Source organism: Chroicocephalus ridibundus, chromosome 2, assembly GCF_963924245.1.
Source record: "Chroicocephalus ridibundus chromosome 2, bChrRid1.1, whole genome shotgun sequence".
NCBI lineage: Eukaryota > Metazoa > Chordata > Aves > Charadriiformes > Laridae > Chroicocephalus > Chroicocephalus ridibundus.
This window is the reverse complement of record NC_086285.1, coordinates 57440825-57455560: the sequence shown is the minus strand read 5'-3', so window position 1 is coordinate 57455560 and position 14736 is coordinate 57440825. Positions and strand designations below refer to the sequence as shown.

General features: G+C 41.0%; 1 protein-coding gene across 3 annotated transcripts in view; it reads left to right on the top strand.

Annotated features, from left to right (window-relative positions):
* The window catches only part of GLI3 (GLI family zinc finger 3), a 213756-nt gene that overhangs the window by 14597 nt on the left and 184423 nt on the right, over positions 1 to 14736 (top strand). For all 3 annotated transcript variants that reach the window (XM_063325609.1, XM_063325607.1, XM_063325608.1), the window contains exon 2: positions 185 to 347. In XM_063325609.1, coding sequence (XP_063181679.1) covers positions 224 to 347 — 124 coding nt within the window. In that variant the 5' untranslated portion in view covers positions 185 to 223. The remainder of the gene's footprint in view (positions 1 to 184; positions 348 to 14736) is intronic.

Genomic DNA, 14736 nt, shown 5'->3' with positions numbered 1-14736 from the left:
GATATTAGTGTTTCCTTAAATTCCTCAGGAATTCATGCATGCAAACATGATTTGATGGGCATCCAGAAATGGCCTGTGGGCCGCTAATTGTGCTGCAGGCTCTTCTTCAGGTGAGAGGTGTGAGAGGTTTTGGGCTAAGCTTTCACATAGTATTTAAAGTTTATGGCTCTCTTGTTTCATTCAGGTATTAGTAGAAGGAGAGCTGAAGTAATGAGAAGTCATCATGGAGGCGCAGTCCCATAGCTCTACCACGACGGAGAAGAAAAAAGTGGAGAATTCCATCGTGAAATGCTCCAGTCGAACAGATGTCAGTGAGAAAGCTGTTGCCTCCAGCACAACTTCCAATGGTGAGTAACAGCAGGGATTTACTAGCAGCCAAACCTACAGTAATTTTATGTTCACTGCATTCCTTGTGAATTGAGCATTTGCACCTGGATTGGTGTTTGTTCTACGGAAAGGCAAAAGAAAACGAACAAGGGGGGGTGGTGGTGGTGGAAAGTGGTAGGATACAATGAGGCCTGTTTTGGCATCAGGCGTAGTCTTTTTCTTCCAGATGTTCTAATTTGAGATGTAAATGTGCTAAGTTATTTATTATAGGAAGTTCCTGTTTTTGGCGTTTTGGAAATTGTCTTCATTAGCCTGGCAGGGCTTGCGAGTGCTTTGCATTTGGCCATTGAAATCTCTTACACTAGTTAGATAATTAGTTATTACAAAAGAGACAGAAGTAGCTCTGTCAAAATTAATGGCAAAGGGTTTTTTTCTTCTCTTCTTTTACAAATAAACTTGCTTCTCACAAAGGGCTGCCCCCACTTCCCCAAAGTTCTTTAATGGCCAGGGACAAAACATGGAGCTAATAGTGTATCCTCCTGTGAATTCATTTCAAAGTCGTGAATGTACAGCTTGTAGATTTGCAAATCTGGAGTAGTTGCTTAATTCTCCCCAGAGATTACCTCACTTGGCAATTTTACATATTCTCTGCCTCTCTGGAGAGTGTGTAATCCCAGCCCTGGGATTGTTCAGTGTAAGAGGGCTGAGTGTATTAGTCCCTACTAATGCAAAACTTTCTTTGCACTAGGAAAGAAAATTGCTTGAAAAGGTGTGGGCAGATTTTAGACCTGTGGATTTTGGATAGCTGCAGATTAACTGTTGGTTTTTGCAAATCAGTCTAATAATGGTTAAAACGGAAGGTGTCTTTCTGCATATTTTGGAGTCCTGGTGTATCCCTGGCAAAACATTTGCTGTTCATCCTTTCTGCTTCCATCATGCTCACTCATCTGGGCTTGTGGTTCAGGTCAGGTTCTCACTTTGATATCTTCAAGAAAGGTTTCTACGTTCTCAAAGATGCATGTATCTCCCACTAGACTAAAGCAGAAAATACATGAATCCTGCAGCCATACTAGAGGGGAATCTCTGTGGGTCAGAAAAAATTAGATGGCACAAGTCCCAGTATCCGTCTGTGAGACTGGACTTCAGATTCAAAGCAAACTCAGCACCTGCTGACCTACTAGTTGGAGTTGATCCCCACGAGGGTATAGAAACTCTTGAGCAGCTATGGAAAAAGCTGCATCAGTTTTCTAAGGCATATGAAATTAGATCCTCAGCTGGTGTAAGTCAGCACAGATCCATTGCTGTCAATAGAATTACAGTGGTTCACATTAGCTGAAGAGCTCCCCATTGTATTATTTTTTTTTTTTGATAATAGGATTTTCCACATTGGCCCAACTTTTCAAACAGATGCACACTTAAACACATATGCACATTGTTTGATGTGTCAGGGGTTTGTACTCAATCTCGGTATTGGCACATACCTCTGACTGTTTGGGCTAGCTTTAGCGTTATCGTTAAACATTTAGATTGAAAGGGCTAAAAATAAAGCCTTCAAGATGTTTTTGCCTAATTCTGACACTGATTTACCCTGTGGTCAAATAATTTTCTTTCTCTCTCACTTAAACATATATGCGTATTGTTTGATGTGTCAGGGGTTTGTACTTAATCTTGGTATTGGCACATACCTCTGACTGTTTGGGCTAGCTTTTACATTGTCGTTAAACATTTAGAATGAGAGGGCTAAAAATGAAGTCTTCAAGATGGTTTTTTTTTGCCTAATTCTGACACTGATTTACCCTGCGGTCAGGTAATTTTCTCTCTCTATTCTACCTATCAGCTTTAAGGGTCATATTAGTTCTTAACTACCTGCTTCATCTAGGTGGTGTATTACTGCATGTCAGTGGCATCAAACTCCCAAGAGCTGCAATGATTATAAGTCTAATGAATGACTAGAAATTTCTGTCACCTTTCTGTCTCCTGTTAATGGAATGAGATGCTAATGTAGTATACATCCTGGGCCCTGAGGCTTCGTTTTGTTAAGGTAATGACAGTTACCTTTGTTTTCAGTGGGTAAGGGTTGGTCTTGTTAGTCTTTGTATTTAGGGAAGTCACCAGGCTCTCCAGGGTTTGGGTTTCTAATCGACTGTTGTGTATAACCAAGCAAACGACTTTCCAGAGGTACAGGGTTGGGCTTCAAAGGGATAAAAAATTCCAGTCCTTCCTGGATATGAAAATTTCCTCCTAGTGTAGAGACTCCACTGAGTATGTACCAAAACAAATACTAACACCAAAACTTAAGGAACTTAAACATGAGTTTTACTGTTGCAATGTTTTATAGTTTTGCTTCTTGCAGATGTGATTGTCATGATAATGAATTTTGGTTACAAGGACCAATTTGCATGAGAGCTGGAGCTTGCATCGCATTTGCATCTTTTGTTCTTTAATGCTGGAATGAGTATTATTACAGGAACATCATCAGTTGATATAAGACACCAGTCCGACAAAACATGCAGCTTTTGTTGATTCAGTGCCTTTTTTTTGCAGAGGGCTGTGGTAATGTTAAATGGTTATGATTTGCATTTGAATGCTCTGTTAAACAAGGTAAGGTACCCTTAAAAATAACAAAAGGACAGAATGATCCGTGCTGTTTTTGTCAGGAGACTCTGCTGTCATCGCAGAGCAACATCTGCCTATCATACCGATGTCACCTCATGAGCATGTCTAATATCAGTGCTTCTCTCCTTCTGGACAGCACATTAATTAGCAAAGTTTGCAGGGTAACACGTACTGGAGTGACAGCTGTCTGAGCTGTGATGTAGAAACTAGTATTTTCTCAGTAGCTCTGATGTCTTCTGAAGGAGTCAGTCAGAACTTGGATCATAAACAGATTGAAAGCTTTTAGTTACCAGTTCTACTCAGTAGCAGAATCTGTGTTAAAATGAATAACGAGTGTGGAAAACTCACAGTGAAGAGGCACAGACTTGTGGGTGCCCCTCGGAAGGTACCAGCTGCACTGTAGGCTCAAACAATAAGCAAGCATGAGCTCTAGTTTACACGTTAGCCACTTCGGCTGAGTTCCTGCCATTACTTAATACAAAAAAGATTTCTGCTGCACTCACCTAACTACAAACTCTGACTATATTGCTAAGATGCTTGCACTGTGTTAGATAAGGGCCTGCCAGCATTTCCATTATAAACCCCTAATTTCAGGGATTTACAACTAAGCCATTAAAATGTGCTCCAGGCTGAAACATGTGGGGAAGGTGTTAGTGCTGGAGCAAATTAAAACTTCTTTTAAAAAACATGTGATTGAAAAAGTAAAAAAAAAAAAACCAACATAATTTGTAATAACTAACAAAAATCTTTGGTGCACTTTGATCCCCAGTGGGATTTTGTAATTTGGGACCACTCTTGCTTTGTTTTGAATTAATTTTTGCAAGCTTTTAATCTTTTCTCCTTTGTCTTTCATTTTGCGTATCTCAACCAAACTGCACGCAGTTTACTAGGATACATTTATTTGAAAATTGTTCCTTTAACTCCTTCTTTGTTTGACTGCTATATTTACTGCTAGGCTAATATCCAAGGAGGGAAAACTACTAAAGAAAACTGCTGACGGAGATGCTCATTCACAAAAGGCTCTATGAATAAAAAGTTTGTGCTAGGGTATAAAGTAAGCTTACTTTTGTGTGTCATGTGGTTTAATAGCCTCAGACTTACCTGCTTTGGCAAAGTAATAATAACAACAAATAAATACAGTGACCATGTCACTGGCATTACACTGGAGTAATGAGCCCAGTGTCCCGGACCACGTTGCTATGTTGTCAGGCCTTGTCTTCTCACATGGCCCATCCCTGACAAGTTTTCTGGAGACAAAGCAGTAAGACCCTGTTCCTTACCATGTCTATGCATGTATTTAGGTCATCATCCTGAAAGTTGCTGCGTGCACACAAAGGTTTCTATCATTAAAATGAGTTCTGTGCTCCCCTTGAAGAGCCCTCGCCTGGTATTGCAGGTCATGAAACCTGCCCTGCTAGACCTCCGTTGGATAATATGATACCTTCTATAATTTCAAGTAATCTCAGGGTTAAAAAGAAACGCTGTAAACATTGCAGGAGTCCACACGGCAACCTGCCTTGCTGAAGTGTGATGAATGCCAACGTGGAGGCTTTTTCTCAGCTGCTCCTCTTTGCTGCTCTGCTGGCGAGCGGCAGGGCGGGCAGGGCGAGCAGTTTGCCCTCTCCTCGCAGCCTGGCACACGAGCTGTGGCTGAGATCAGCAGGGCGCGAAGTCGGTACGTCAGGCTGAGCACTGAGCAGAAAACACAGGGCTGTGCCGCCGGCGCTGGGGCAGCACCCTCCTGCACCCCGGGGAGTCCCAGCGCGCAGGAAAGCCTTCAGCTCCAGTCCAGCAAAGTACTCAAGCGAACGCCTTGCTTTAAGCGGAGGAATAGCTCCCTTGGCCCAAATGTGGGTATTTGCATGCTTACAATTAGACAGTGGCTTTAATGCTTTGCCAGGCTGGCTGCTTCAACTCCACACTCTGCTTTGTAGGTGAATCAGGTTTATTGTTAGAGTACTTCCTAAGTGGTGTTGACCAAAAAACCCCACGCTGACCTAATACAGCCCTCAGCTATATGCAATTTTATTTTTTTTCCCACTGAATCTGTAGTATGGATATAATTAATTCTTCACTTTATTTTCTAAAAAGTACAGGGAATTTCACTTTAGGATGAATTAATATTTTTAAAAGGCAAACCTGCACTTTGCGGCATTGCTTGGTGAACATTATGAGATTATAATACTGTGTTCAACCGTGATTTATTCACGTTTGGCTTGTGAGTTTTGTTGGTGACTAAAAAGCTTTCTTCTTTTGCACATTTTGGCTCTAAACTGATGTTTTTAACATTGCATTAAAACAATGCAGTTATTGTATAGGGAGTCCTTCAGTGTCTGACAGGCAAGCACTTATTTTCAGTTTGATGTGTTTTGTCTAGTTTTTGACCCATGAGCTCGTTCCAGTGTAATCTGATATTTCTTATTAACCTATTACTCTGCCTTAAAAAAAAGCTAATTATAAACGTATGTAGGTTGTGGACTTGACTACCTTTATCAGAATCAGATAGTTATTGAGAACATACTTTAAAGTGATAGAAAGCAGAAATTATTATCTTAATGATAATGTAACTCTAAACCAAGCTTGATAGATGAATAAATGAGAGGAAGTTCATTCGTCCACTTTGATTCTTTCAGAGGAAGAGCCAGCTTCATCTACGTCTCCTTTTTCTTTTTCTTCCTAGTAGTTCTTTCAGGATTGAATGAGGGAAGTATTCAGCAGTCTGCAACCCCATAAGAATCACATTTCCTGTTTAAACTTTGAGTTGGTTACTTGTCCTGCTGCTTGCTTTCAAGCTCACCATAAAGTAGGTGTTAATCATAATATCCATTCTTGGCCCCCTCGTTGGACTGATGTGAGAGATCACAGTTCAAAAGAGGTTGTTAGGTATCAAGAAACATTGCCTGTACTATTTTAGTGGCCTGCACATTGAGTCCCGAACTGATTATATGAGACCTGATTCTGTAAAGTGATCGGGAGATGCCCTCCTCCTCCTGAAATCAGAGGGGATGGAAGGGCCCTCTTCACTTCTCATTTTCAGGTCAAGAAGGAAACAACATCTTGTGGTACTGGATATTGGAAGTGACAGTCTTCAGTGTATAGGTTTTTCAGAGGGTTTTGTTTTCCAGTGAGGCAAATATTGCAAGTAATTCCTATCTGTAATGGTGGCATATGGCAGCATGAAAAGTGAGGGTAGAATGGTCACACGTCGTGGTGTGGAAAAGTAAGGGCAAAGACCTGAACTTGTAAGATTTTGTATACCCTTCTGTTCTAAGAATTGTGGCCAGGTCTTAAGAGAATAAACTGAAGGAAGGTACCTATCCTTGGGGAGGATGAGCTCTCCCGATGCTTGGAAGTATTGGAAGAAAAGCATTGGAGATTGTAATTAAGTGGGGACTGTATGTCTTGGTATATTGTAATCTGATGTGAGTAGCTGATTAAATACATGTTCATTCGGAGTAATGCATCTGTGGTCCTTTATGCTTACTAATAAAATTTCAGTCATCAAGTTAGGGTTTATTGAAGACTATAATAACTCATTCTGCCCGATACTATTTTCTAGTGTTGTTCCTCTGTGAGCCAGCCCTACGCTTACCCTGCTCTAAAGCCAATGATCTGCAAGTGCAGTACAGTATTGCTTCATTAATTCTGCTGAGATTTCCCTCCTTTTTTCCCCCCTTCTCTCCCCTCCCTGCAGTGGTTAATAGCATAAGGGATATTAAATGTCAATCCTGCTGTATCCCTTTGCAAGTTCCAGAAAGAGATGATTGAGTGGCTTATCCCTGCAATCACTGTAATCAGTAAGTAATGACTTAACATCCTGCTGGATAACACGAGGTGGAATCGGGAGAAAACATTAGTTAGCAGCAGAAGCCTGCCACCTGGACAAGGTGGAGGTTAAATTTAGGGAATTGTACACTAGGGATTTTTTTTTCCTGAAAAACAACAAAAAAAAACCCGCCCCTAACGCCCTAGCAGCCATATTACAATTATACCTGGGTTTTGAAATATAGTAGGAAGTGATAATAATAAAAAGGTTTAAAATGGGTCTCTGCAGCATGCAACGGTACTATACTCTGCAGCTTGTGCTTTGCAGGAGTCCAGTATCAATCAGACCTCAAAAAATTCAGGCCCAGAGTACTGGGGAGCGGGGGAAAGCAACCAAGAGGTTTGATTTTTAGTAGGAAAAAGGCTGCTGGCAGCTGAAGCTTCAGTGCTATTGTGAGCCTTCCAGAAAAGGGCTCGCTCACTGCCGGTAAGTGCTGGTCTCTGGGGAAGATACCCTAAAAGAGAAAGTGCCTCCTAATGACCTTGCACCACTGTGCCAGCCCGTGCCACCAAAGTGGGGAGGCTGCCTGGCAGCGTGGCCAGGCTCTGCAGCAGCATTGCTTCTCCAAGTGATGGCACCTTCCTCACAGCTGCTGGAAACGGGTGTCAACAAACACAGGGGTGCCAGGCGGCTGGGGGGGATTGGAAGGATGCTAAAAAAAAAATGAAGAAAAGTCTCCGAGAGTTTTCCTGGGTCCAGACTCGGGAATCTGCAAGTGAAGGAGCGACATGGAGTAGGTCTTCTTCATAAAGTAAATAAAGAGAATTTTTAAAAAATCCTTCTAATTGACTTAAAACCAGGCAACCCCTCTGGCAGGCACAGTATTTGGCTTTATGATTTGAGCTGTGTAAATTTAGGCAGTTGGAGTAATTAAATTACTTAACAGGTTTTCAAACGGCATTCATCTTTTCTTTTCTAGATGTTTTCTGTTTCATATCTAACTCCAGTTACAAGGAAACAATCAGGCGTCAGTGTTGCATTTGATTATATCCCTGCTCTGTATGTTTCTATTTACTTCCCCTCCGCCTTTTTTTTTCTTTTTCTTTTCTGGAAGATGTAAAGCCTCAGCTTCTGCTTACATAGAAATTGTTACTAAATACATATGCCAATAAGTGTGCTTAGGATATGGTATGTGATTATGTAAAGAAGGTACTGTATTAAAACTACATTCTCTGTATTCTTTCCAAGCCATATCTCATTATTTTGGGGGTGAGGGTGGGAGGAGAGGGAGATGCAGTCTTTTGCCATCCCAACTAAGAAGGAATGAGATGGATTTTGTTGCTGTGTTGTTATCTTATTTCCCATTAAAAGTTGTTGCCTTTGATGTATACTGCAAGTGGTCGCAATTAATTTGCAGATTCTATTTTTATTCGTAAGGCTGGCGATTCAGAAAAATGTTGATTTACTTGTAAATGTGATCTGGACGTACTGATGAATGTATATTTCAAGTGCGCAGTGCCGCTTTGGGGAAGAGAAGTACATAGGAAATACCAGGTTTTCAGATGATTTTAAAATTTGGCTTGTAAGGCTTTATGGGTCAGATTATCAAAAAGCAGCTCCTAATTGTGTGCCTGCAATCAGCTGAAGCCTTGCTACATATGAGCTGTGTGTGCACATTCTTTGCACATGCCAACCGCTTAAAATACGCTGGTTTCCATTCATTTAGTACTACTTCTCATGCATGTTCCACATGCAGCCAAGTGGAAACGTGAAAACTTAAGTCCCACACATGGAATAGCTTGAAAAGGCACCCAGATATCCCAAACTAAGTGGAGTTTTTTGTTCTGCTTAATAGAACAGATTTGTACTGATGGAGTTTTTCCGAAGATGGGATGATAAACTGCTGAAACTGAAGTTAGTATTACAAACTGTGCTCACTCGCTGTCCCTGTCGTGTGCTTGCTTTTCTCTTCTTTTCCAGCGTCGGGGTTCATACATAACAACAGAGGATTTTGTAGAAAAGTTCCTTCTGGGCCTGACCAGTAGTGTTTTTCCCTCCTCCCGGTCTCCCTCTTTTCTGCCCTTCTTTCTCTCCTTTCTCTTCTCTCTCTTTTCTCTTCTTTCTTCCTTTTTTTTTTTTTTTTTTGTTCTTTCTTTTAGTTTTCAGAAAGTTGAGTTCCATCCCAATTATTAAATCTTCGGAGACCATTCCCACATGGTTCTGTAAATGGTAGCTTCATCCTGAGTTCTTTCATCTCTTTTCCTGCTCTCCTGGCTTGACAGTTGAAAAGGTCTGACTGTGCCACACAATGGTTTGATTGGTTTCTCTAGGGGAGGCTTTACCCTGCCTCATCATTCGCCAGGCAGGTGGACCAGAAAGTCTCTTGATTCTTTTGTTGCCTCTCAAAGTCCGAGGTCTTTGACTGAATAAATCCTCCGTCATGGGATAATTTGCTAAAAGGAGACTGAAAGATGTGAGAGAAAAGCCTCACTACTTGGGTGCTGAATTAATGAAATAACTGGGCCTTGGAGTTTGCAATTGAAAAATCACCAGGAATGCAATGGGTGGAGACAGGCTTCAGAATGCAAGCCCGTTACTTCCCCGTAATAAACTATGAGAGCTTTAAATGATATTACTAAATACGCCGGCTTGCCTGGCCGCCTCCGGTTATTTGCATTTGCAGCCCCGTTCGGTGGGGGAAGCCCGAGCAGAATAAAAGCCGTTTTGGTGCAGCGCCTAGTTAGTCATTAGATTATTACGAGGGGCTGGAAAGAATTCCATATGACAGAACTAGGGTTGAGTTAACACAGGACGAAAAGTAATTTACAGATAGGCTGTCCTCAGCCATCTTCGTAGCCCCTGATAAGGTTTCATTTCAGAATGGATAGGCGACATTTCCACTTACGGGCCCATTCTGCGACACCTGTGATAACAGCTTCTGGATCCTAATTGAAATTGGTTTCAAAATGGATTTTCACTTTTCTCTGTCTGTGGAAAATATTGAATGGACTCAGAGCTGCCACAGAGAATCCCAGACCTTGGAAAATGGAGCAAGAAGCCAGGATCATCTTTCATAACTGTGTCGATGATATGACAGTTTTGTTATCTGTCTTATTAATGAAATCATTGATCACCTGATGAGGGAGATAATAAACTACATTTTTGCTGCTGTTCGGGAGGCTCAATTAGATTTTTTAAAAATACAGATGGGGGAAAACCAAGCCAAAACAATGAAGTGAACGTTTTCAGGTCTATTTTCAACTTTGCTTTTCTCGAAGATTTTTAGACAGAAGAAGTCTCTGAGACTGTAAAATGCTGACTGCATCTTGAGCTTATTGAAAGTAAAAAGGAAAAAAAAAAACCAAAGAAAACCTGATGCTCACGTTAAGACTTAGCTATTGTTTTTTGTTTTTAACAAACCGCCCTAAGTAAATAACACTTAAGTCCTAGTAAGTGCCATGGAAACTCAGATGAACTGAGAAACAATGGAGCTCAATTTTAGCTGAAGAGGGATTAGTGATCCCAACTCTCTGAATGCCCTGATGTGGACAAAGGCCGGTGCTAAGTATAGCGAACGCTCGCCATGATGCTGGTTCTCCTGAAAATTATTTCTTCTTTAAAAACGGACGTCAGCCTTTAGTTCTTAAAGCTGCTCAGGCATTTTGGAAAAATAAGTTCTTTCCTTTTTTTTTTTTTTTTGTACTAATGTACTTGAGAAGATTTTTTAAATGCCAGCAAACGTAATAAACCTCCTGCTTGGGATAAAATGCATGTGGCAGGCTTGGAAAATAAAACCTGAAAGAATTTTGTGATGTGTTGTTTCCCTGTCTGTTTTCTAATTATTGGGGAAAAGAGATAAATCTGTTGTTTGTGCTTGGTTGCTCTGGAATGCGCGCTGTATTCCTTGAGGAAGGTGGGAAGGGATAGTTTTTCTGAAGAGGGATGCCGGTGACTTCTCATATTTCACTGTGAATTGTATCCTAGGTGTTTCTTCAGTCCCTCCGCTGGTGTGGGTCAATCTATCCCCCTTTTTAAGCTTGAAAGGGGAGCTCTGATCAAAGGCTTGAATGATGTCACTGATCTCTGGTGATTGATTAGGAACAGAAGTTCTGGAGCATTTTGCATGTCCGCCTTTTCCTTATCACTTCAAATCCATTAGTGCCTACCCATTAGGGTAGCTTTCAGTCAGGGGAAAAATAATCCACGCACATATATATGTGTATATATATGCTTCCCATGTGTACGGATATAGAGAGAAAAGGAATAGGAGAGTGTACAGGATTCATGGTCTGAGTTATAAATGTATTTTGCTTTAATGTAAAAGGAAACTATTTTTATTGGTCTGTGTTGGTACAGGGGATATTTATTAATTGCTAAACTCTTGAGTATAATTCTCCTCTGTTCTTCTGCAGCTGCTCTCACAGATTTAAATCCACGAAGGTCTCTGTCGTCAGTGGGTTTTTGGCTGCTTTACTTTCGTTTGCTGTAGTTTACCCAGGGAGGAACCATGCCCCTGGTTGTTGTTTCTTTGCTGTGCCTGTGATGCACGTTAAGATCCGCTGTGTGTGTCAGTGGCTTGGAGGTCTTTTTTGATTAGAGATGGAAAAATAAATATTTTAAATGTACGTCTCTTGCAAGTTCAGAGTTAGCCAGAATGTATGTTAAGCTGTTAAGAGAAAAGATCTTTTCGTTCGTAAAGGAGGAGCAGTCCTCTGACCCTCCGTGGTGTAGGAGCTTGTGCGATGGGGTTTACTCGAATACAAAGGGGTGGTGTGTGGGAGCAGGCGGTACAGGACTTGCATCTGACTTCACTGTGGTATAGATGAGGAAGATGGGTGGTGTGAAGCTAGAATCCATTCCTAAATATACCACTTCTAACAGCATATTGTGATTTAAATGAGTAACTTAAAAACTCTGCAAAGGCTTTAAAAATCTTGAGTTAATTAATTATTCCAGTAAATGGAAGCTTTCAGTGTGTAGGATAATTCAAAAATGTTAATGTTATTTTCGTGTATCTCTTTTCCCCTTCCCTTTCAGTAGGTTGGCTCATTTCTCTCTCTCTCTCAAATCTCCTTCGCTCTCTCTTCTACTGTTGTGCATTTCACACCAGGAGATGACAAGTCTTGTGATTGCAGCAGAGGCAATTGAAAGAAAATAAAAAGAGAGTTCTTTTTCTCTGGTGCTGGCCCATGAACATACCGTAAAAATTGGATTAGACACACCTAGAGTTGGGATTGATTGCATCTTGAATGGGAAATTAGAACATCTGAAAAATTCCTTTTTGGATGGAACAGAAGCACAAGAAGGAAAAGTTGGATGGAAACCAGAGAAGAACTGTAAATCACTGTTAAAGTTACTTCCTATGGTTTACCATTGGCTGTCAAAGAAAATTGCCTCGGGCTTGTTTATAGCTAATTCCTTCTATAGAAAACTTCAATTTGTGGACTGGCCTCTGAACGGGATTGATAACTCTGTTTATAGACCAGGATGGGTATCTAAAGATAACAGATAATGCAAATGAAGCTTTTTTGATAAGCTGGGAAAGCATTTATGGATACAACTTGGTTGATGGATTTCAGAGTGCCTTTTCACAGATTATAGATTTATTTTTTTTTGCGTTATAGTTTTCTTAGCGGTGTTAGAAAAACAAAATCAACGTCACTCGAATAGAACTAAAAAGATGGAGCGGCTGATATAACCAGCTTTCCTACCACTTGTAAACACAGGGAATCAGATTAAAAAAATAAACAGGCAGTCCTCAGCCTTCTCTGGGAGAAATATGATTTGATAAAAATGTGTGTTTAATATTCAATTTACAGTTTCATCCGAAGTGTGTAAACCTAGATGTCCCACAGGAGTTTACAGCCTGCTCCAACTTTACCTCAGATAAAACGCTCCTCGTAAGCTGTCTTCCTGCTTTTATTTTCGAATTTGTATTTCTGCTGGAGAGGAGGAGGGCAGAGGCTGGACCCCACGAGTTGTTTGAGTCTCCTGGGGGTGCTCAGCACCTGTGATGATTAAGCCCTTAACCCTGGACTGGTTTCAGTGCTGACCGCAAGGCGTATCCGTGCAGAGTGGGCTCAGGAGGCGACTGCAACCGCCTGGCATGCTTCCTGCTAAACTCCATGGATTTTCCCATTGGAAGTGCCCAGGAAGCTACGGCTTCTCACAGCGAAGAGGAGGCCTTTTCAGGGATAGTGGCTGCCGGATGGGAGAGGGGAGGCTTGGCTTCCTCACCTCAGCTGTGGTCCAGCCTGCTGCTTCTGCGGGTTACGGACCATGCCCCATGCAATGGGCACGTGCTTTCCTTACCCCTTGGCCTTTGCGGGGCTGCCCCAAGGAGGCAGAGCTGCCTGCTCCCAGCAGCTCAGGGGACATCCACCCCTTCCTGGGCTGAGGGCTCAAAACCGGGAGCTTGACATGCAGGATCTACAGTGAGATAGGGATGAGACAAAATTAACCCTGTAGCCGATGCGTGGTATAGTCACAATTTCATATTGTTCTTTAGTTGTAAGACTGAGCTTTATTTCATTTAAGGCCCCAGTCCACAACTCACTGAAATACCAAAAGGATTTTTAGCAACTTTAACTAGTCCAGGCTTTAAGTATTTACTCTTAAGTGTTGCTTTCCAGTCTCCTTACTCAAGCCCTTGTCTTTTAATTGGTTCCCTTCAGTGGGACGTCTGGGCTCCAGACACCCTTAATCACTGAATTATAACCTTCATCTCTGAAACTTGAGATAACTTCTCATAAATCTATCTCAGGACCTAAGCTTGGAAATGTGCTTTTTTTGCAAATATCCTATTCTGAAGGCTCTTCGTATGAACAAGAAAAGAAATAATTATGACAGTTCCCATGCAGTTGTAATAATTAGAGTGACTCCTTGTAGTTTGAACTACTCCAGGTTTCAGGGGGTTGGTACGATACAAACTTTGCTTCTATCATGAAGCCAGTTGCACGACTGCCATTGACTTCCATGGGAGCAACATGGGAATCCTTTTATTTTAATTGATATTTAAATATTCAGTCACAAACTGCTATAAAACTCTTTCTGTTTTTCACAGGCATTTTCAGTGCCTTCATAAAGGATCACACCTCTCACTAGAAAGCAAAACTGGAAACAGCAGAATTTCACTTAGAGAAATGCGAGACTTCTAAGCTGTTTTAGCATTATTTTAAGCTTCCTTTTCTGAATGTGTGTACGATGAATTATTTCTTACCTTCAAAGACTTTTGGCTGAAGGATTAGAGTGAATGGACATTGGCATCTTTCAAACACCAGCACGGGTACAGGATCACAGTGTCTCTGCCAAAAACAGTATGGATCTGGAATCCCTCAAGGGATTTCTTCCAACTTGATTCCCCACATTCATCCCAATCTAAGTCAGTGCCATGTTTTCTACGTATTGGTCAAGGAAAAAAAATTATGGCAGGTTTTATTTAATATTTCAATTTGATATGCATCAGCATCTTCTTCTGACGGTCTCCCTGAGCTTAAAATATCTGTTCCAAGACACCATTTTGTTTGCTGAAATGATAGAGGTTAATGTTGCATATATACAAGCGGAAACAATTTAAAAGTCCTGTTCTCAGCTTTGAACACTTTCCTTTGGTGGTTCAGAGGATAGGGGGAGGTAGGTTGATTTTGCTATTGAAATTTCCAAAGACCTTTTTCTTCAGCCATCTAACTTAAATCAGAATTAAAGCCTTGCATACATTTCCTTTGGCACCATGAAATCGCTTATTTTTTTCTCTGAGAAATAACCTCAATGTGAAGGGTACCAAAACATCTAAAGAAATAAAAATATTTCAAGGGACTGTGATTTATTGCTACATTTATCTTCAAGGCTCAAAACAGATGCTAAAAATAAGTCTAGTCTTAAAAAAGTAATAATTATATATATAAATTAGTAAGAACCTTGAACAAAGATATCAAAAATTCTGCCAGGTATTTGCAAGAGAGGGAGAGAGTGAGAAAGAGTGAAAGAAAGGAAGAAAGGCAGGGCCTAAAGGAAAGGGAAGGAAGACA